We start from the raw sequence: 16,161 nt of genomic DNA on the forward strand, positions 1-16,161 counted from the left end.
AAAACATTGGAGATGTGCATTGCAGGAGGAAGGTCAAGAGCCTAGGCAAACAGGATTGACCCGTCTGAGTATTCGAAAAGGACCAACATAACGGGGAGCCAGTTTATTGGAAGGAAGATTCAAGTTGCGGGAGGACAATCAAACTCTCTCACCAACCTGGTAGGACGGCGCAGGCAGACGCCTACGATCAGCCTGGAACTTTTGGTGCTGCATAGAACGATGAAGGCAATCCTGAATCTGCACCCACGTGGAACAGAGTTGCCGGGGATCCTACTCCAAATCTGGAATACCCTGAGACATGAATGAATCGGGCAACAAGGATGGTTGAAACCCATGATTCGCCATGAACGGGGATAACTGGAGGAAGCATTAATATCACTATTACAAGCAAACTCTGCCAAAGGTAACAGTTCAGACCAATTATTGTGGTGATCTGAGACATAGCAACGGAGGAAATGTTCCAGAGCTTGATTAGACCGTTCCGCAGCCCCATTGGATTGAGGGTGATATGACGAGGAGAAGATATGCTGGATCCCCATTTGAGCACAAAAGGAACGCCAAAATTTGGAGACAAACTGGCTACTCCGGTCCGACACTATCTCCTTGGGTAACCCATATAAACGGAAGACCTCCCGGGCAAAAATTGAAGCAAGCTCCTGAGCGGTAGGCAACTTCTTCAAGGGAATGCAATGTGACATTTTAGAAAAACGGTCAACCACCATAAGGATAACAGTATTGCCATTGGAAACAGGGAGCTCGACAATGAAGTCCATGGAAAGATGTGTCCAAGGACGTTCACCATTAGCAATAGGTTGAAGAAGACCCACAGGAAGACGTTGAGGAGTCTTATTCTGTGCACAAACTGAGAAGGAGGCAACATACGCAGCAACATCAGAACGAAGACCTAGCCACCAGAATTGTCGAGTGACAGACCAAATAATTTGGTTCTTGCCTGAGTGACCTGCGACTTTAGGATAGTGGTAAGTGTGTAAAAGTTTAGTTCGAAGATTCTCAGGAACAAAACACTTACCACTAGATTTCTCAGGAGGTGCATTGGTTTGTTCAGCCAGGATCTCCTCTCCCAAGGGAGAAGTTAAATTAGTACGTATGGTAGCCAAAATATGGTCAGGAGGTATAACTGGAATAGGTACAGACTCCTCCTTGGACAGAGTGGAAAATTGTCGAGAGAGGGCATCAGCCCCAACATTCTTACTACCGGGCAGGTAGGAGACCACATAATTAAACCGAGACAAAAATAGTGCCCATCTAGATAAGTTAAAGGGACACTGAACCCAAATTTTTTCTTTCATGATTCAGATAGAGCATGCAATTTTAAGCCACTTTCTAATTTATTCCTATTATGAATTTTTCTTTATCTATCTTTATTTGAAAAAGAAGACATCTAAGCTTCTGTTTTTATTTAGAACTAAGGGCAGCACTTTTTTTTATTGGTGGATGAATTTATCCACCAATCAGCAAGAACAACCCAGGTTGTTAACCAAAAATGGGCCGGCATCTAAACTTACATTCTTGAATTTCAAATAAAGATACTAAGAGAATGAAGAAAATTTGATAATAGGAGTAAATTAGAAAGTTGCTTAAAATGTCATGCTCTATCTGAATCACAAAAGAAAAAAATTGGGTTCAGTGTCCCTTTAAATTCTTCTGGTCAGTAAGAATGAGCACTGGTACGCTAGTACCCTCGAGAAGATGCATCCATTCCTTAAGTGCCAAAATTATGGCCAGTAATTCCCTGTCACCAATTTCATAATTGCACTACGCTGGAGACAATTTCTTAGAGAAGAAACCACACGGATGCAAGGAACCGTCAGGCGTAGGACGTTGAGACAAAAGGGCACCTACTCCAGTCTCAGATGCATCAACCTCAAGAACGAAAGGCAGGACAGGGTTAGGATGAGCCAGAACTGGAGTGGCAGCAAAGGCAGTCTTAAGACTATCAAAGGCCTTAATGGCAGTAGGTGACCAATGGAGTGGATCATTCACTTTACCGGTCACGTCTGTGATAGGTTTGACCAAGGAAGAAAAGTTTGTAATAAACTTTCTATAGTAATTGGCGAACCCCAAAAAAGTTGAATAGACCTAAGACCAACTGGGCGAGGTCACTGCAGAACTGCAGATAACTTGTCAGGATCCATGGAGAACCCTGCCACGGAGATAACATAACCTATGAAGGTTACTTGAGTCTGATGGAACTTGCATTTCTACGCGAGAACAGGCCGTTCTCACGTAGTCTCTGAAGAACCCGTGTAACATCAGAACGATGAGCCTGAAGTGTGGGTGAGTGTATGAGGATGTCGTCCAAGTACACCACAACACACTGTTGCAACATATCTCGTAGGACATCATTAATAAATTCCTGGAAAACAGCAGGAGCATTACATAAGCCAAAGGGCATTACAAGATACTCATAATGCCCGCTCCTGGTGTTAAATGCTGTTTTCCATTCGTGGCCCTCCTTGATCCTAACGAGATTGTACGCTCCTCTCAAATCAAGTTTAGTAAAGACCATAGCTCCCTTGAGGCGGTCAAAGAGTTCCGTAATGAGCGAAATAGGGTAAGCATTCTTAATGGTAAGATGATTAAGACCCCTATAATCGATGCATGGTCTTAACTTGCCACCCTTTTTCTTCACAAAGAAGAAGCCAGCCCCTGCAGGAGAGCAGGATTTGCGGATGATCCCCCGCGTCAGAGCATCAGCAACATACTCCTCAATAGCACAATTCTCTTCAACAGACAGAGGGTAAACCCGGCCCCGAGGAGGAATGGCTCCAGGTTGCAGGTCTATGGCACAATCGTAAGACCGGTGAGGAGACAACGTACCGCCACGCACATTGTCAAAAACGTCTAGGAACTCTCGGTACACCTTTGGCAATTGAGATACCGAAGAACAGCACAAGACTGGTTTCCGAAGACAAGTGGAAATACATTGTGGAGACCACGACAAAATTCCGGACCTGCACCAGTTGAGACTGGAATTGTGCTTTTGGAGCCAGGGATAACCCAGAACAACTGGAAAATGCAGAGAGTTTATCACCTGGAACTGGAGGGTTTCAAAATGGAGAGCCCCAACAGCCATGGATAACGGAGCAGTTTCTTGAGTAACAAGTGCGGGCTGAAGGGGCCTGCCATCAATGGCCTCAATAGCAAGCGGAACAGACAGAGGCAAAACAGGAATGGAGTGCTTTGATACAAAAGCACTGTCAATGAAATAGCCCGCAGCACCAGAGTCAACAAGAGCCTGGGTGACTATGGAGGAGTCCACCCAGGAAAGGACAACCGTGACCAAAGGTTTCTCCTTTAGCGGTTCCGGGGACAAGGATAAACCACCCAAGGTCTGCCCCCGACAGGACCTTAGGTGTGAGCGTTTCCCGGCTGTGTAGGACAAGACTTCAAAAGGTGGCCCTGTAACCCACAATAGAGGCAGAGCCCCTCCCTCCTCCTAAAGGCCCTCTCTGCCACGGAGAGACGCGTGAATCCCAACTGCATCGCCTCAGCAGTACCTGGTGACTTGGGACCTGGAGGCATGGGAGGAGAGGGAGGCATGGGTGGGAACAAACACGTAGGAGACAACGGAACAGGAAGCTTCCGCAAGCGCTCCTTGAAAGAGGGCCTCTCAGTTAGTCTGATGTCAATTAGGATCAAAAAAGACACCAATGACTCGAGATCTTCTGGTAAATTTCTGGCAGCAACTTTGTCTTTAATCGCATCAAAGAGCCCATGAAAGAAGACAGCAACAAGGTTATTCCAACCTACCTCTGCGGCAAGCGTACGGAACTAAATGACATACTGAGCAACAGAACTTGTACCTTGCTGAATGGACATGAGTCATTTAGCAGCACAGGAGGAGCGAGCCGGAACATCAAATACCCTTCGAAAGGAGGCCACAAATTCAGGGCAATTTGAAATCACAGGTTTATTAGTCTCCCACAAGGGATTAGCCCAGGCAAGAGCTGTGTCAGAGAGTAACGAGATGAGAAATCCCACCTTAGCTCTGTCAGAGGGAAACGCCTGAGGTAACATCTCAAAGTAAATGCCCACCTGGTTCAAAAACCCTCTGCACTGATAAGGATCGCCTCCAAAACGCTGAGGTAGAGGTGCAGAACCTGACATGCTCCTGGTAGGACTAGGTGCAGCAGCGGAAACAGGAGCAGCCATAACTTGCGGGACACTTTGGTCCAAATGTGCAGTGAGAGTCAGCAGGGTTTGCAGGGCTAGTGCAAATTGATCCAAGCGGTGATCCTGTTCCTCCATCCTGGAAATTATGGCAGGTAAAGGTGGATTATTAGCACCATCAGGATTCATGGTCTTTGCGTAATGTCAGGGTGCCAGGAATCAGACTGAGACGAGAAGTGCAAAAATAATCACACCTTTATTAATAGCAAAAAATAATAAAAAGTCCACAAGTCAAATAACAAGCCAGGAATCGAAACCAGAGCTGGTAGTCAGACGAGCCGAGTCAGGAGCCAAAGCGAGTAGTCAGACGAGCCGGAATCAGGAACAAGCAGAACAGCAGAGTGAGGAACAAGCCAGGGATCAGGAACCAGGAGGGACATCAGACAGCCAGGTAATACACAGGAGCTCTCACAAACAGGTCTGAGACAACGCAAGGGCAAAGCATACTGAACAGAGGCCCTTTTAATAATAAGTGATGACATCACAATTCTGAGACTGCATCCTGTCTCACACAGATGATGTACACCAGTCTGGCCATAAAAGGCAGTGCAGGAAATGAGCAGCATCACACAGTATGCACCAGAGTCAGCAAGAGAGGAATTCATGGTGCATTTTTGGTTCTATTTCTCAACTTTTAAATCAACAGTATTATAATGTATATATGATGTTTGGGCACAATGTTTTTCTATGTGGTTTATGTAATTGTTGATTAAATATTAATATATGTATATATATCATGTTTTCAGATTGTCTTGAAAAAGGCTAGATGCATAGCCAAAATGTCGACTGACACACTATGATGAATTGTTTGAAATAAAGATTGTTTTTTTCTACTGTAAAGCCCTGTGAGTGCCCTTTCTTGGAATACTTATATATTTACATATAATATATTATGCCTTAGCCTATTACTATACTGTGCTGGATTATTTTCTTACTTTTCCCAGTGAATAAGAGCACAAGCCACATAATATTAATAATATTTATCTATATTTATATAGGGACAGATTATGAGTGGAGCGCTATCGTTTGCGTGCGAGCGATATTGGGGTTTTCACGTTTGCTTGCGCGCAAGTTAAATTGCACTCATATTACATGGTGAAAGTAAATTTTGAACGTGTGAACGCAATCGGGATTTATGCTAGAATGATTACCTCAGAGCTCTGGTTTACATGTGTTACGACACTAAAAAGTGTCATAAAACACTATAATGTACAAAAATACATTATACAATACAATTACACTCATAATAACACTATATAATAAAAAATAAAATTAAAAGCCATTGCACACAAAAGTTATAAGGGTTCAAAGATATGAGATCTCAGGTCTTAGAAAAAAAAGGCAGGCAAAGGCAAATAGAGATACATACATTTACATGTCTAAAGATATATGTGTGTGTGTGTGTGTGTATATATATATATATATATATATATATATATATATATATACACACACACACACATACGTATTTAGGTATTTATATGTGTATATATGTATTTACAGACACATATAAACACATAAATACATATGTACACACACATTATATATATGTGCATTGGAGCCCTTGCATTTAAGTAGATGAAAACATTCATATTTAAAGGGACAGTCTAGTCAAAATTAAACTTTCCAATTTACTTCTATTATCTAATTTGCTCAATTCTTTAGATATCCTTTGATGAAGAAATAGCAATGTACATGGGGAGCCAATCACACAAGGCCTCTAGGTGCAGCAACCAATCAGCAGCTACTGAGCATATCTAGATATGCTTTTCAGCAAGTGATATCAAGAGAATGAAGCAAATTAGATAATAGAAGTAAATTAGAAAGTTGTTTGAAATGGCATGCTCTTTCTAAATCACGAAAGAAAAAAATTGTCTCTCATGTCCCTTTAATAAAGTATTATACTGTGTATTTACTGTAAATATTTCACATTCCAATGTTCTGCACATTAAATATGTTCTATGTATTTCTAAATAGATATTCCTATATATCTGTTCATATCTATACCTATATATAATCATGTATATAAATATTGTGCCAAAATACCATCAGATATATGTAGAAATATGTATTTATGAATAAATAGAACATATTCTTCAATGTGAAGAACATTGGCATGTGAAATATTAATATTTTCATGTCTGGTTAGCGCTACTTGTAATACGAGCGCAACCCGACACGCGCAAAAAGTTTACTTCTAGCGCAGTTAAAGCGAGAGCAAAAGCACTAAATAGTCATTTATAATCTGGCCCATAGTGATTTAACCCCCCCCTCCAACAAAAATAACTTAAAGTGCTTAGAGCGCTGGCATTGGCCATTAATCAATAATCAGTAGCCATTAATATTACCCAAATTAAAAAGACATTGTACACAAAAATGTTCTGTAATCAATATTAAAGAACAGCATTTAAATATGTTGATATTTTCATTGCCTGATTTAAATGAAATAAAGTTGTTTACATTTCAGCATACGATTATCAGTTGTACACTTGTGTATTCCAAATAATGCTCATTGACTTAAAACTAGCAGCAATTAGCTATGAGCCAACAAGCTTTTTGTAGAGAGTGTGCATCAAGCAATGAGCATCAGTATATGACTAATATATATGCACTAATTTCAGTTTTATATTTAAAGGGACATGATAACCAAATGTTGAAACACTTAAAAGTGATGCAGCATAGCTGTAAAAAGCTGACTAAAGAAAATATCACTTGAACATCTCTATGTAAAAACGAAAAATATTTGACCTCAAAATGTCAGAAGTATTCACACCCCATTGTAAAGGACTTTAAGTAGAAAATCAGTATGCTTGTCCTGGGAATTGAAATGGAGCATGCCTCATGCACACTTATGTTATTTCCCTATTCAGTTTAAGGAAGTTTACTATGAAATCTCATGAGATCAAAGTTCATGACCTCAGCACTGCTGATGCCGATTGGCTGCTGCTCATTTCTTCATGGACAGCAGCTAAAGTATAACTGTTTACAAAGCAATTACTCTGGTGAGCTGAGGAAATTGTGAGGTAAAATATCTTCCTTTTTTACACAGAGATGTCAGGTGATATTTTCCTGTCAGCTTTTTACAGTTATGCTGCATCACTTTCAAGTGATTTAGTATATATGTATATATGTATTATGTCCCTTTAATCAGCTTTTACTTGATATTTTTTCATACCAAAAATAACACATTTAATAAGAATGATATTTTTTTGAGTGTCCCTTTAGCAGTACTCAGTTTGTCACCCTTAGAAGGACAAACAGACTAGTCAAAAATGTTAACTGAGCCATCTTACCAGACCTCAACTCAAATGGTCTGATACATTAGGAACAGCTAGGGAGGAGGCGTCTACATATATACACTAATTTAATATAATATATACAGAGAGGCAGATATAAGACATGAGGACAGAATCATCTTTTTAATTTAAAATTATATTTATATTTCATTTATCACACCCTATATTTTAATTTGCATATTAAAAAAGGGAAAATAGATATTGTAAATAACTATCTTTCATTGAGACTGATAGAGGGAGGGGTACTAAACAGAAACGATTGTGATCTGGCACATATCCTTTAACAACTTTCTGCCTGGATATACAAGACAAAAAAGCCTGTTTGCAATACTATTCACATTGGATAGTTGATTTTATATTAAATAAATACAAATAATCCTCTGAATGCACATTACTATACAGCACAGTGAAGTTAACAAGTTAACAAAACCTGTTGGGAACGATGGAACATTAAGTGGAAATAAATTTGAACTCACCCCATAACGCTGCACAGAGTATCTCAGAATTAAACCGTTTCTTGTATTTCCGGATCTCTGGAGTATCGCTGTGAGGACGAATATTGGTAGGGTTCACGTTTACCACTGATATTTTTCTTGCCTCATTCAGCTTGGCTTGTTCTTGTCTAAGCAGTTCGCTAGTAAACAGGGCTAAAAAAAACACTCTCTTCATTCAGCAAAAAAAGAATAGCGAAATGGAGCGTCGGTCATAGAAGTGAGAAGTGCATAATTTATATATTATTTTTTTGGGGGAATGTGGACAAATGTAAAAGTTAATTTGTAAAATTAATAAGGCAAATGTGTACTGGAATAAGCAGAAGCAAAGAAACTGGTTAAAAAACAGAATTTATGTTTACCTGATAAATTACTTTCTCCAACGGTGTGTCCGGTCCACGGCGTCATCCTTACTTGTGGGATATTCTCTTCCCCAACAGGAAATGGCAAAGAGCCCAGCAAAGCTGGTCACATGATCCCTCCTAGGCTCCGCCTACCCCAGTCATTCGACCGACGTTAAGGAGGAATATTTGCATAGGAGAAACCATATGGTACCGTGGTGACTGTAGTTAAAGAAAACAAAATATCAGACCTGATTAAAAAAACCAGGGCGGGCCGTGGACCGGACACACCGTTGGAGAAAGTAATTTATCAGGTAAACATAAATTCTGTTTTCTCCAACATAGGTGTGTCCGGTCCACGGCGTCATCCTTACTTGTGGGAACCAATACCAAAGCTTTAGGACACGGATGAAGGGAGGGAGCAAATCAGGTCACCTAAATGGAAGGCACCACGGCTTGCAAAACCTTTCTCCCAAAAATAGCCTCAGAAGAAGCAAAAGTATCAAACTTGTAAAATTTGGTAAAAGTGTGCAGTGAAGACCAAGTCGCTGCCCTACATATCTGATCAACAGAAGCCTCGTTCTTGAAGGCCCATGTGGAAGCCACAGCCCTGGTGGAATGAGCTGTGATTCTTTCGGGAGGCTGCCGTCCTGCAGTCTCGTAAGCCAATCTGATGATGCTTTTAATCCAAAAGGAGAGAGAGGTAGAAGTTGCTTTTTGACCTCTCCTTTTACCGGAGTAAACAACAAACAAGGAAGATGTTTGTCTAAAATCCTTTGTAGCATCTAAATAGAATTTTAGAGCGCGAACAACATCCAAATTGTGCAACAAACGTTCCTTCTTTGAAACTGGTTTCGGACACAGAGAAGGTACGATAATCTCCTGGTTAATGTTTTTGTTAGAAACAACTTTTGGAAGAAAACCAGGTTTAGTACGTAAAACCACCTTATCTGCATGGAACACCAGATAAGGAGGAGAACACTGCAGAGCAGATAATTCTGAAACTCTTCTAGCAGAAGAAATTGCAACTAAAAACAAAACTTTCCAAGATAATAACTTAATATCAACGGAATGTAAGGGTTCAAACGGAACCCCCTGAAGAACTGAAAGAACTAAATTGAGACTCCAAGGAGGAGTCAAAGGTTTGTAAACAGGCTTAATTCTAACCAGAGCCTGAACAAAAGCTTGAACATCTGGCACAGCTGCCAGCTTTTTGTGAAGTAACACAGACAAGGCAGAAATCTGTCCCTTCAGGGAACTTGCAGATAATCCTTTTTCTAATCCGTCTTGAAGGAAGGATAAAATCTTAGGAATCTTAACCTTGTCCCAAGGGAATCCCTTAGATTCACACCAACAGATATATTTTTTCCAAATCTTGTGGTAAATCTTTCTAGTTACAGGCTTTCTGGCCTGAACAAGAGTATCAATAACAGAATCTGAGAATCCTCGCTTCGATAGAATCAAGCGTTCAATCTCCAAGCAGTCAGCTGGAGTGAAACCAGATTCGGATGTTCGAACGGACCCTGAACAAGAAGGTCTCGTCTCAAAGGTAGCTTCCAAGGTGGAGCCGATGACATATTCACCAGATCTGCATACCAAGTCCTGCGTGGCCACGCAGGAGCTATCAAGATCACCGACGCCCTCTCCTGATTGATCCTGGCTACCAGCCTGGGGATGAGAGGAAACGGCGGGAACACATAAGCTAGTTTGAAGGTCCAAGGTGCTACTAGTGCATCCACTAGAGCCGCCTTGGGATCCCTGGATCTGGACCCGTAGCAAGGAACTTTGCAGTTCTGACGAGAGGCCATTAGATCCATGTCTGGAATGCCCCACCGCTGGGTGACTTGGGCAAAGATTTCCGGATGGAGTTCCCACTCCCCCGGATGCAATGTCTGACGACTCAGAAAATCCGCTTCCCAATTTTCCACTCCTGGGATGTGGATAGCAGACAGGTGGCAGGAGTGAGACTCCGCCCATAGAATGATTTTGGTCACTTCTTCCATCGCTAGGGAACTCCTTGTTCCCCCCTGATGGTTGATGTACGCAACAGTCGTCATGTTGTCTGATTGAAACCGTATGAACTTGGTCCTCGCTAGCTGAGGCCAAGCCTTGAGAGCATTGAATATCGCTCTCAGCTCCAGAATATTTATCGGTAGAAGAGATTCTTCCCGAGACCAAAGACCCTGAGCTTTCAGGGATCCCCAGACCGCGCCCCAGCCCATCAGACTGGCGTCGGTCGTGACAATGACCCACTCTGGTCTGCGGAACGTCATCCCTTGTGACAGATTGTCCAGGGACAGCCACCAACGGAGTGAGTCTCTGGTCCTCTGATTTACTTGTATCTTCGGAGACAAGTCTGTATAGTCCCCATTCCACTGACTGAGCATGCACAGTTGTAATGGTCTTAGATGAATGCGCGCAAAAGGAACTATGTCCATTGCCGCTACCATCAACCCGATCACTTCCATGCACTGAGCTATGGAAGGAAGAGGAACGGAATGAAGTATCCGACAAGAGTCTAGAAGTTTTGTTTTTCTGGCCTCTGTTAGAAAGATCCTCATTTCTAAGGAGTCTATAATTGTTCCCAAGAAGGGAACCCTTGTTGACGGGGATAGAGAACTCTTTTCCACGTTCACTTTCCAGCCGTGAGATCTGAGAAAGGCCAGGACGATGTCCGTGTGAGCCTTTGCTTGAGGAAGGGACGACGCTTGAATCAGAATGTCGTCCAGGTAAGGTACTACTGCAATGCCCCTTGGTCTTAGCACCGCTAGAAGGGACCCTAGTACCTTTGTGAAAATCCTTGGAGCAGTGGCTAATCCGAAAGGAAGCGCCACGAACTGGTAATGTTTGTCCAGGAATGCGAACCTTAGGAACCGATGATGTTCCTTGTGGATAGGAATATGTAGATACGCATCCTTTAAATCCACCGTGGTCATGAATTGACCTTCCTGGATGGAAGGAAGAATAGTTCGAATGGTTTCCATCTTGAACGATGGAACCTTGAGAAACTTGTTTAAGATCTTGAGATCTAAGATTGGTCTGAACGTTCCCTCTTTTTTGGGAACTATGAACAGATTGGAGTAGAACCCCATCCCTTGTTCTCTTAGTGGAACAGGATGAATCACTCCCATTTTTAACAGGTCTTCTACACAATGTAAGAACGCCTGTCTTTTTATGTGGTCTGAAGACAACTGAGACCTGTGGAACCTCCCCCTTGGGGGAAGTCCCTTGAATTCCAGAAGATAACCCTGGGAGACTATTTCTAGCGCCCAAGGATCCAGAACATCTCTTGCCCAAGCCTGAGCGAAGAGAGAGAGTCTGCCCCCCACCAGATCCGGTCCCGGATCGGGGGCCAATATTTCATGCTGTCTTGGTAGCAGTGGCAGGTTTCTTGGCCTGCTTTCCCTTGTTCCAGCCTTGCATTGGTCTCCAAGCTGGCTTGGCTTGAGAAGTATTATCCTCTTGCTTAGAGGACGTAGCACTTTGGGCTGGTCCGTTTTTACGAAAGGGACGAAAATTAGGTCTATTTTTCGCCTTGAAAGGCCGATCCTGAGGAAGGGCGTGGCCCTTACCCCCAGTGATATCAGAGATAATCTCTTTCAAGTCAGGGCCAAACAGCGTTTTCCCCTTGAAAGGAATGTTTAGTAGCTTGTTCTTGGAAGACGCATCAGCCGACCAAGATTTCAACCAAAGCGCTCTGCGCGCCACAATAGCAAACCCAGAATTCTTAGCCGCTAACCTAGCCAATTGCAAAGTGGCGTCTAGGGTGAAAGAATTAGCCAATTTGAGAGCATTGATTCTGTCCATAATCTCCTCATAAGGAGGAGAATCACTATCGAGCGCCTTTATCAGCTCATCAAACCAGAAACATGCGGCTGTAGTGACAGGGACAATGCATGAAATTGGTTGTAGAAGGTAACCCTGCTGAACAAACATCTTTTTAAGCAAACCTTCTAATTTTTTATCCATAGGATCTTTGAAAGCACAACTATCCTCTATGGGTATAGTGGTGCGTTTGTTTAAAGTAGAAACCGCTCCCTCGACCTTGGGGACTGTCTGCCATAAGTCCTTTCTGGGGTCGACCATAGGAAACAATTTTTTAAATATGGGGGGAGGGACGAAAGGAATACCGGGCCTTTCCCATTCTTTATTAACAATGTCCGCCACCCGCTTGGGTATAGGAAAAGCTTCTGGGAGCCCCGGCACCTCTAGGAACTTGTCCATTTTACATAGTTTCTCTGGGATGACCAACTTTTCACAATCATCCAGAGTGGATAATACCTCCTTAAGCAGAATGCGGAGATGTTCCAACTTAAATTTAAATGCAATTACATCAGGTTCAGCCTGTTGAGAAATGTTCCCTGAATCAGTAATTTCTCCCTCAGACAAAACCTCCCTGGCCCCCTCAGATTGGGTTAGGGGCCCTTCAGAGATATTAATATCAGCGTCGTCATGCTCTTCAGTAACTAAAACAGAGCAGCCACGCTTACGCTGACAAGGGTTCATTTTGGCTAAAATGTTTTTGACAGAATTATCCATTACAGCCGTTAATTGTTGCATAGTAAGGAGTATTGGCGCGCTAGATGTACTAGGGGCCTCCTGAGTGGGCAAGACTCGTGTAGACGAAGGAGGGAATGATGCAGTACCATGCTTACTCCCCTCACTTGAGGAATCATCTTGGGCATCATTGTCATTATCACATAAATCACATTTATTTAAATGAACAGGAATTCTGGCTTCCCCACATTCAGAACACAGTCTATCTGGTAGTTCAGACATGTTAAACAGGCATAAACTTGATAATAAAGTACAAAAAACGTTTTAAAATAAAACCGTTACTGTCACTTTAAATTTTAAACTGAACACACTTTATTACTGCAATTGCGAAAAAACATGAAGGAATTGTACAAAATTCACCAAATTTTCACCACAGTGTCTTAAAGCCTTAAAAGTATTGCACACCAAATTTGGAAGCTTTAACCCTTAAAATAACGGAACCGGAGCCGTTTTAACACTTTAACCCCTTTACAGTCCCTGGTATCTGCTTTGCTGAGACCCAACCAAACCCAAAGGGGAATACGATACCAAATGACGCCTTCAAAGTCTTTTCTAAGTATCAGAGCTCCTCTCACATGCGACTGCATGCCATGCCTCTCAAAAACAAGTGCGCCACACCGGCGCGAAAATGAGGCTCTGCTTATGCTTTGGGAAAGCCCCTAAGAAATAAGGTGTCTAATACAGTGCCTGCCGATATTATAATATCAATATACCCAGATAAAATGATTCCTCAAGGCTAAATATGTGTTAATATGAATCGATTTAGCCCAGAAAAGTCTACAGTCTTAATAAGCCCTTGTGAAGCCCTTATTTACCATCGTAATAAACATGGCTTACCGGATCCCATAGGGAAAATGACAGCTTCCAGCATTACATCGTCTTGTTAGAATGTGTCATACCTCAAGCAGCAAGAGACTGCACACTGTTCCCCCAACTGAAGTTAATTGCTCTCAACAGTCCTGTGTGGAACAGCCATGGATTTTAGTTACGGTTGCTAAAATCATTTTCCTCATACAAACAGAAATCTTCATCTCTTTTCTGTTTCTGAGTAAATAGTACATACCAGCACTATTTCAAAATAACAAACTCTTGATTGAATAATAAAAAACTACAGTTAAACACTAAAAAACTCTAAGCCATCTCCGTGGAGATGTTGCCTGTACAACGGCAAAGAGAATGACTGGGGTAGGCGGAGCCTAGGAGGGATCATGTGACCAGCTTTGCTGGGCTCTTTGCCATTTCCTGTTGGGGAAGAGAATATCCCACAAGTAAGGATGACGCCGTGGACCGGACACACCTATGTTGGAGAAAAGGTGTAAATACTAGCTTAAGGGTTTTACAAGGAACATGCTCTATCAATACCTGTGCAAACAGAATTTATTTTATTGTTAAGGTATAGTGATGATGTCAAACTACTTTCTGCATACTAAATTCCTGGTCTTAAGCATATACTGAGTTTTGTATAGCTGCTTTTAAATTTCATCCTGATTTAAATACATTAGATGTCTGGCAAAAATGTTAACGTTTTGTTTAATTCAGTCCTCATGCTCAAACCAGTGGGGACTGCAGACTGTGACAAGAACGGTCATCCCTTTTTTAATAATATATACATATATACTGTATGTATATATATATATGTATATATATATATATATATATATATATATACACACACAAAAAAAGAGAAGAGACAGGGCGCAACCCCTGTAAGTGCAGTATATAAGACAAAACAATATATTTATTTGTAGTCGCAATTTAAAACTCACACGATATGACCTCAAACAGAATGAGGTATGTTAAAGGCACCTGGGAACCATATAGGTCTCTCAAAGATATTGCATCAGAGTTCCATATTGGCAAAGGCTCGCAGAACTCAGGTGTAGGATAGACATATACACTAATAGTTCCACAGCACTACTCACGGTTTCCAGCCTAAGTCAGGTCCTTCAAAGGTCCCCAAATAGGAGAGTTCAGTATAACGAGTACGATTACTCTGTTAAAATGTGCCACACTAAACTATCAAGTCAGCTGTTAGCAAGTATCAAATGCCGGCAACTTGCAACTGCTGAGCGTTGTAGCGTGATGACGTAGAGACGGTGGGCGTGGCCTTACGTGTTTCGTAGGGATTCCCCCTACTTCGTCAGAGGCTGCCCACTTGAACCACCATCCGTCATTATATATATGTATAGAGACCTCCCCTTCAGAACATAATGCATTTCTATTTGTCAGGGGAGATTTCATTATACCTGATACTCATTGTTAAGAAATGTATTGGACACACGGATTTAGTTTGCTATATTGGTTAACTTATGCAATATACAACCGTATTAATAAAATATAAATGGTGGTTTAAGTCACTGTAACCATTACTACAGGGAGTGCAGAATTATTAGGCAAATGAGTATTTTGACCACATCATCCTCTTTATGCATGTTGTCTTACTCCAAGCTGTATAGGCTCGAAAGCCTACTACCAATTAAGCATATTAGGTGATGTGCATCTCTGTAATGAGAAGGGGTGTGGTCTAATGACATCAACACCCTATATCAGGTGTGCATAATTATTAGGCAACTTCCTTCCTTTGGTAAAATGGGTCAAAAGAAGGACTTGACAGGCTCAGAAAAGTAAAAAATAGTGAGATATCTTGTAGAGGGATGCAGCACTCTTAAAATTGCAAAGCTTCTGAAGCGTGATCATCGAACAATCAAGCGTTTCATTCAAAATAGTCAACAGGGTCGCAAGAAGCGTGTGGAAAAACCAAGGCGCAAAATAACTGCCCATGAACTGAGAAAAGTCAAGCGTGCAGCTGCCAAGATGCCACTTGCCACCAGTTTGGCCATATTTCAGAGCTGCAACATCACTGGAGTGCCCAAAAGCACAAGGTGTGCAATACTCAGAGACATGGCCAAGGTAAGAAAGGCTGAAAGACGACCACCACTGAACAAGACACACAAGCTGAAACGTCAAGACTGGGCCAAGAAATATCTCAAGACTGATTTTTCTAAGGTTTTATGGACTGATGAAATGAGAGTGAGTCTTGATGGGCCAGATGGATGGGTCCGTGGCTGGATTGGTAAAGGGCAGAGAGCTCCAGTCCGACTCAGACGCCAGCAAGGTGGATGTGGAGTACTGGTTTGGGCTGGTATCATCAAAGATGAGCTTGTGGGGCCTTTTCGGGTTGAGGATGGAGTCAAGCTGAACTCCCAGTCCTACTGCCAGTTTCTGGAAGACACCTTCTTCAAGCAGTGGTACAGGAAGAAGTCTGCATCCTTCAAGAAAAAC

General features: G+C 42.0%; 1 protein-coding gene across 1 annotated transcript in view; it reads right to left on the reverse strand.

Annotated features, from left to right (window-relative positions):
* TNIK (TRAF2 and NCK interacting kinase) overlaps positions 1-16,161 on the reverse strand; it is a 949,249-nt gene that overhangs the window by 77,489 nt on the left and 855,599 nt on the right. The window contains 1 exon segment of the mRNA XM_053710136.1: positions 7,967-8,137. Coding sequence (XP_053566111.1) covers positions 7,967-8,137 — 171 coding nt within the window.

Source organism: Bombina bombina, chromosome 4 (genome assembly GCF_027579735.1).
Source record: "Bombina bombina isolate aBomBom1 chromosome 4, aBomBom1.pri, whole genome shotgun sequence".
NCBI lineage: Eukaryota > Metazoa > Chordata > Amphibia > Anura > Bombinatoridae > Bombina > Bombina bombina.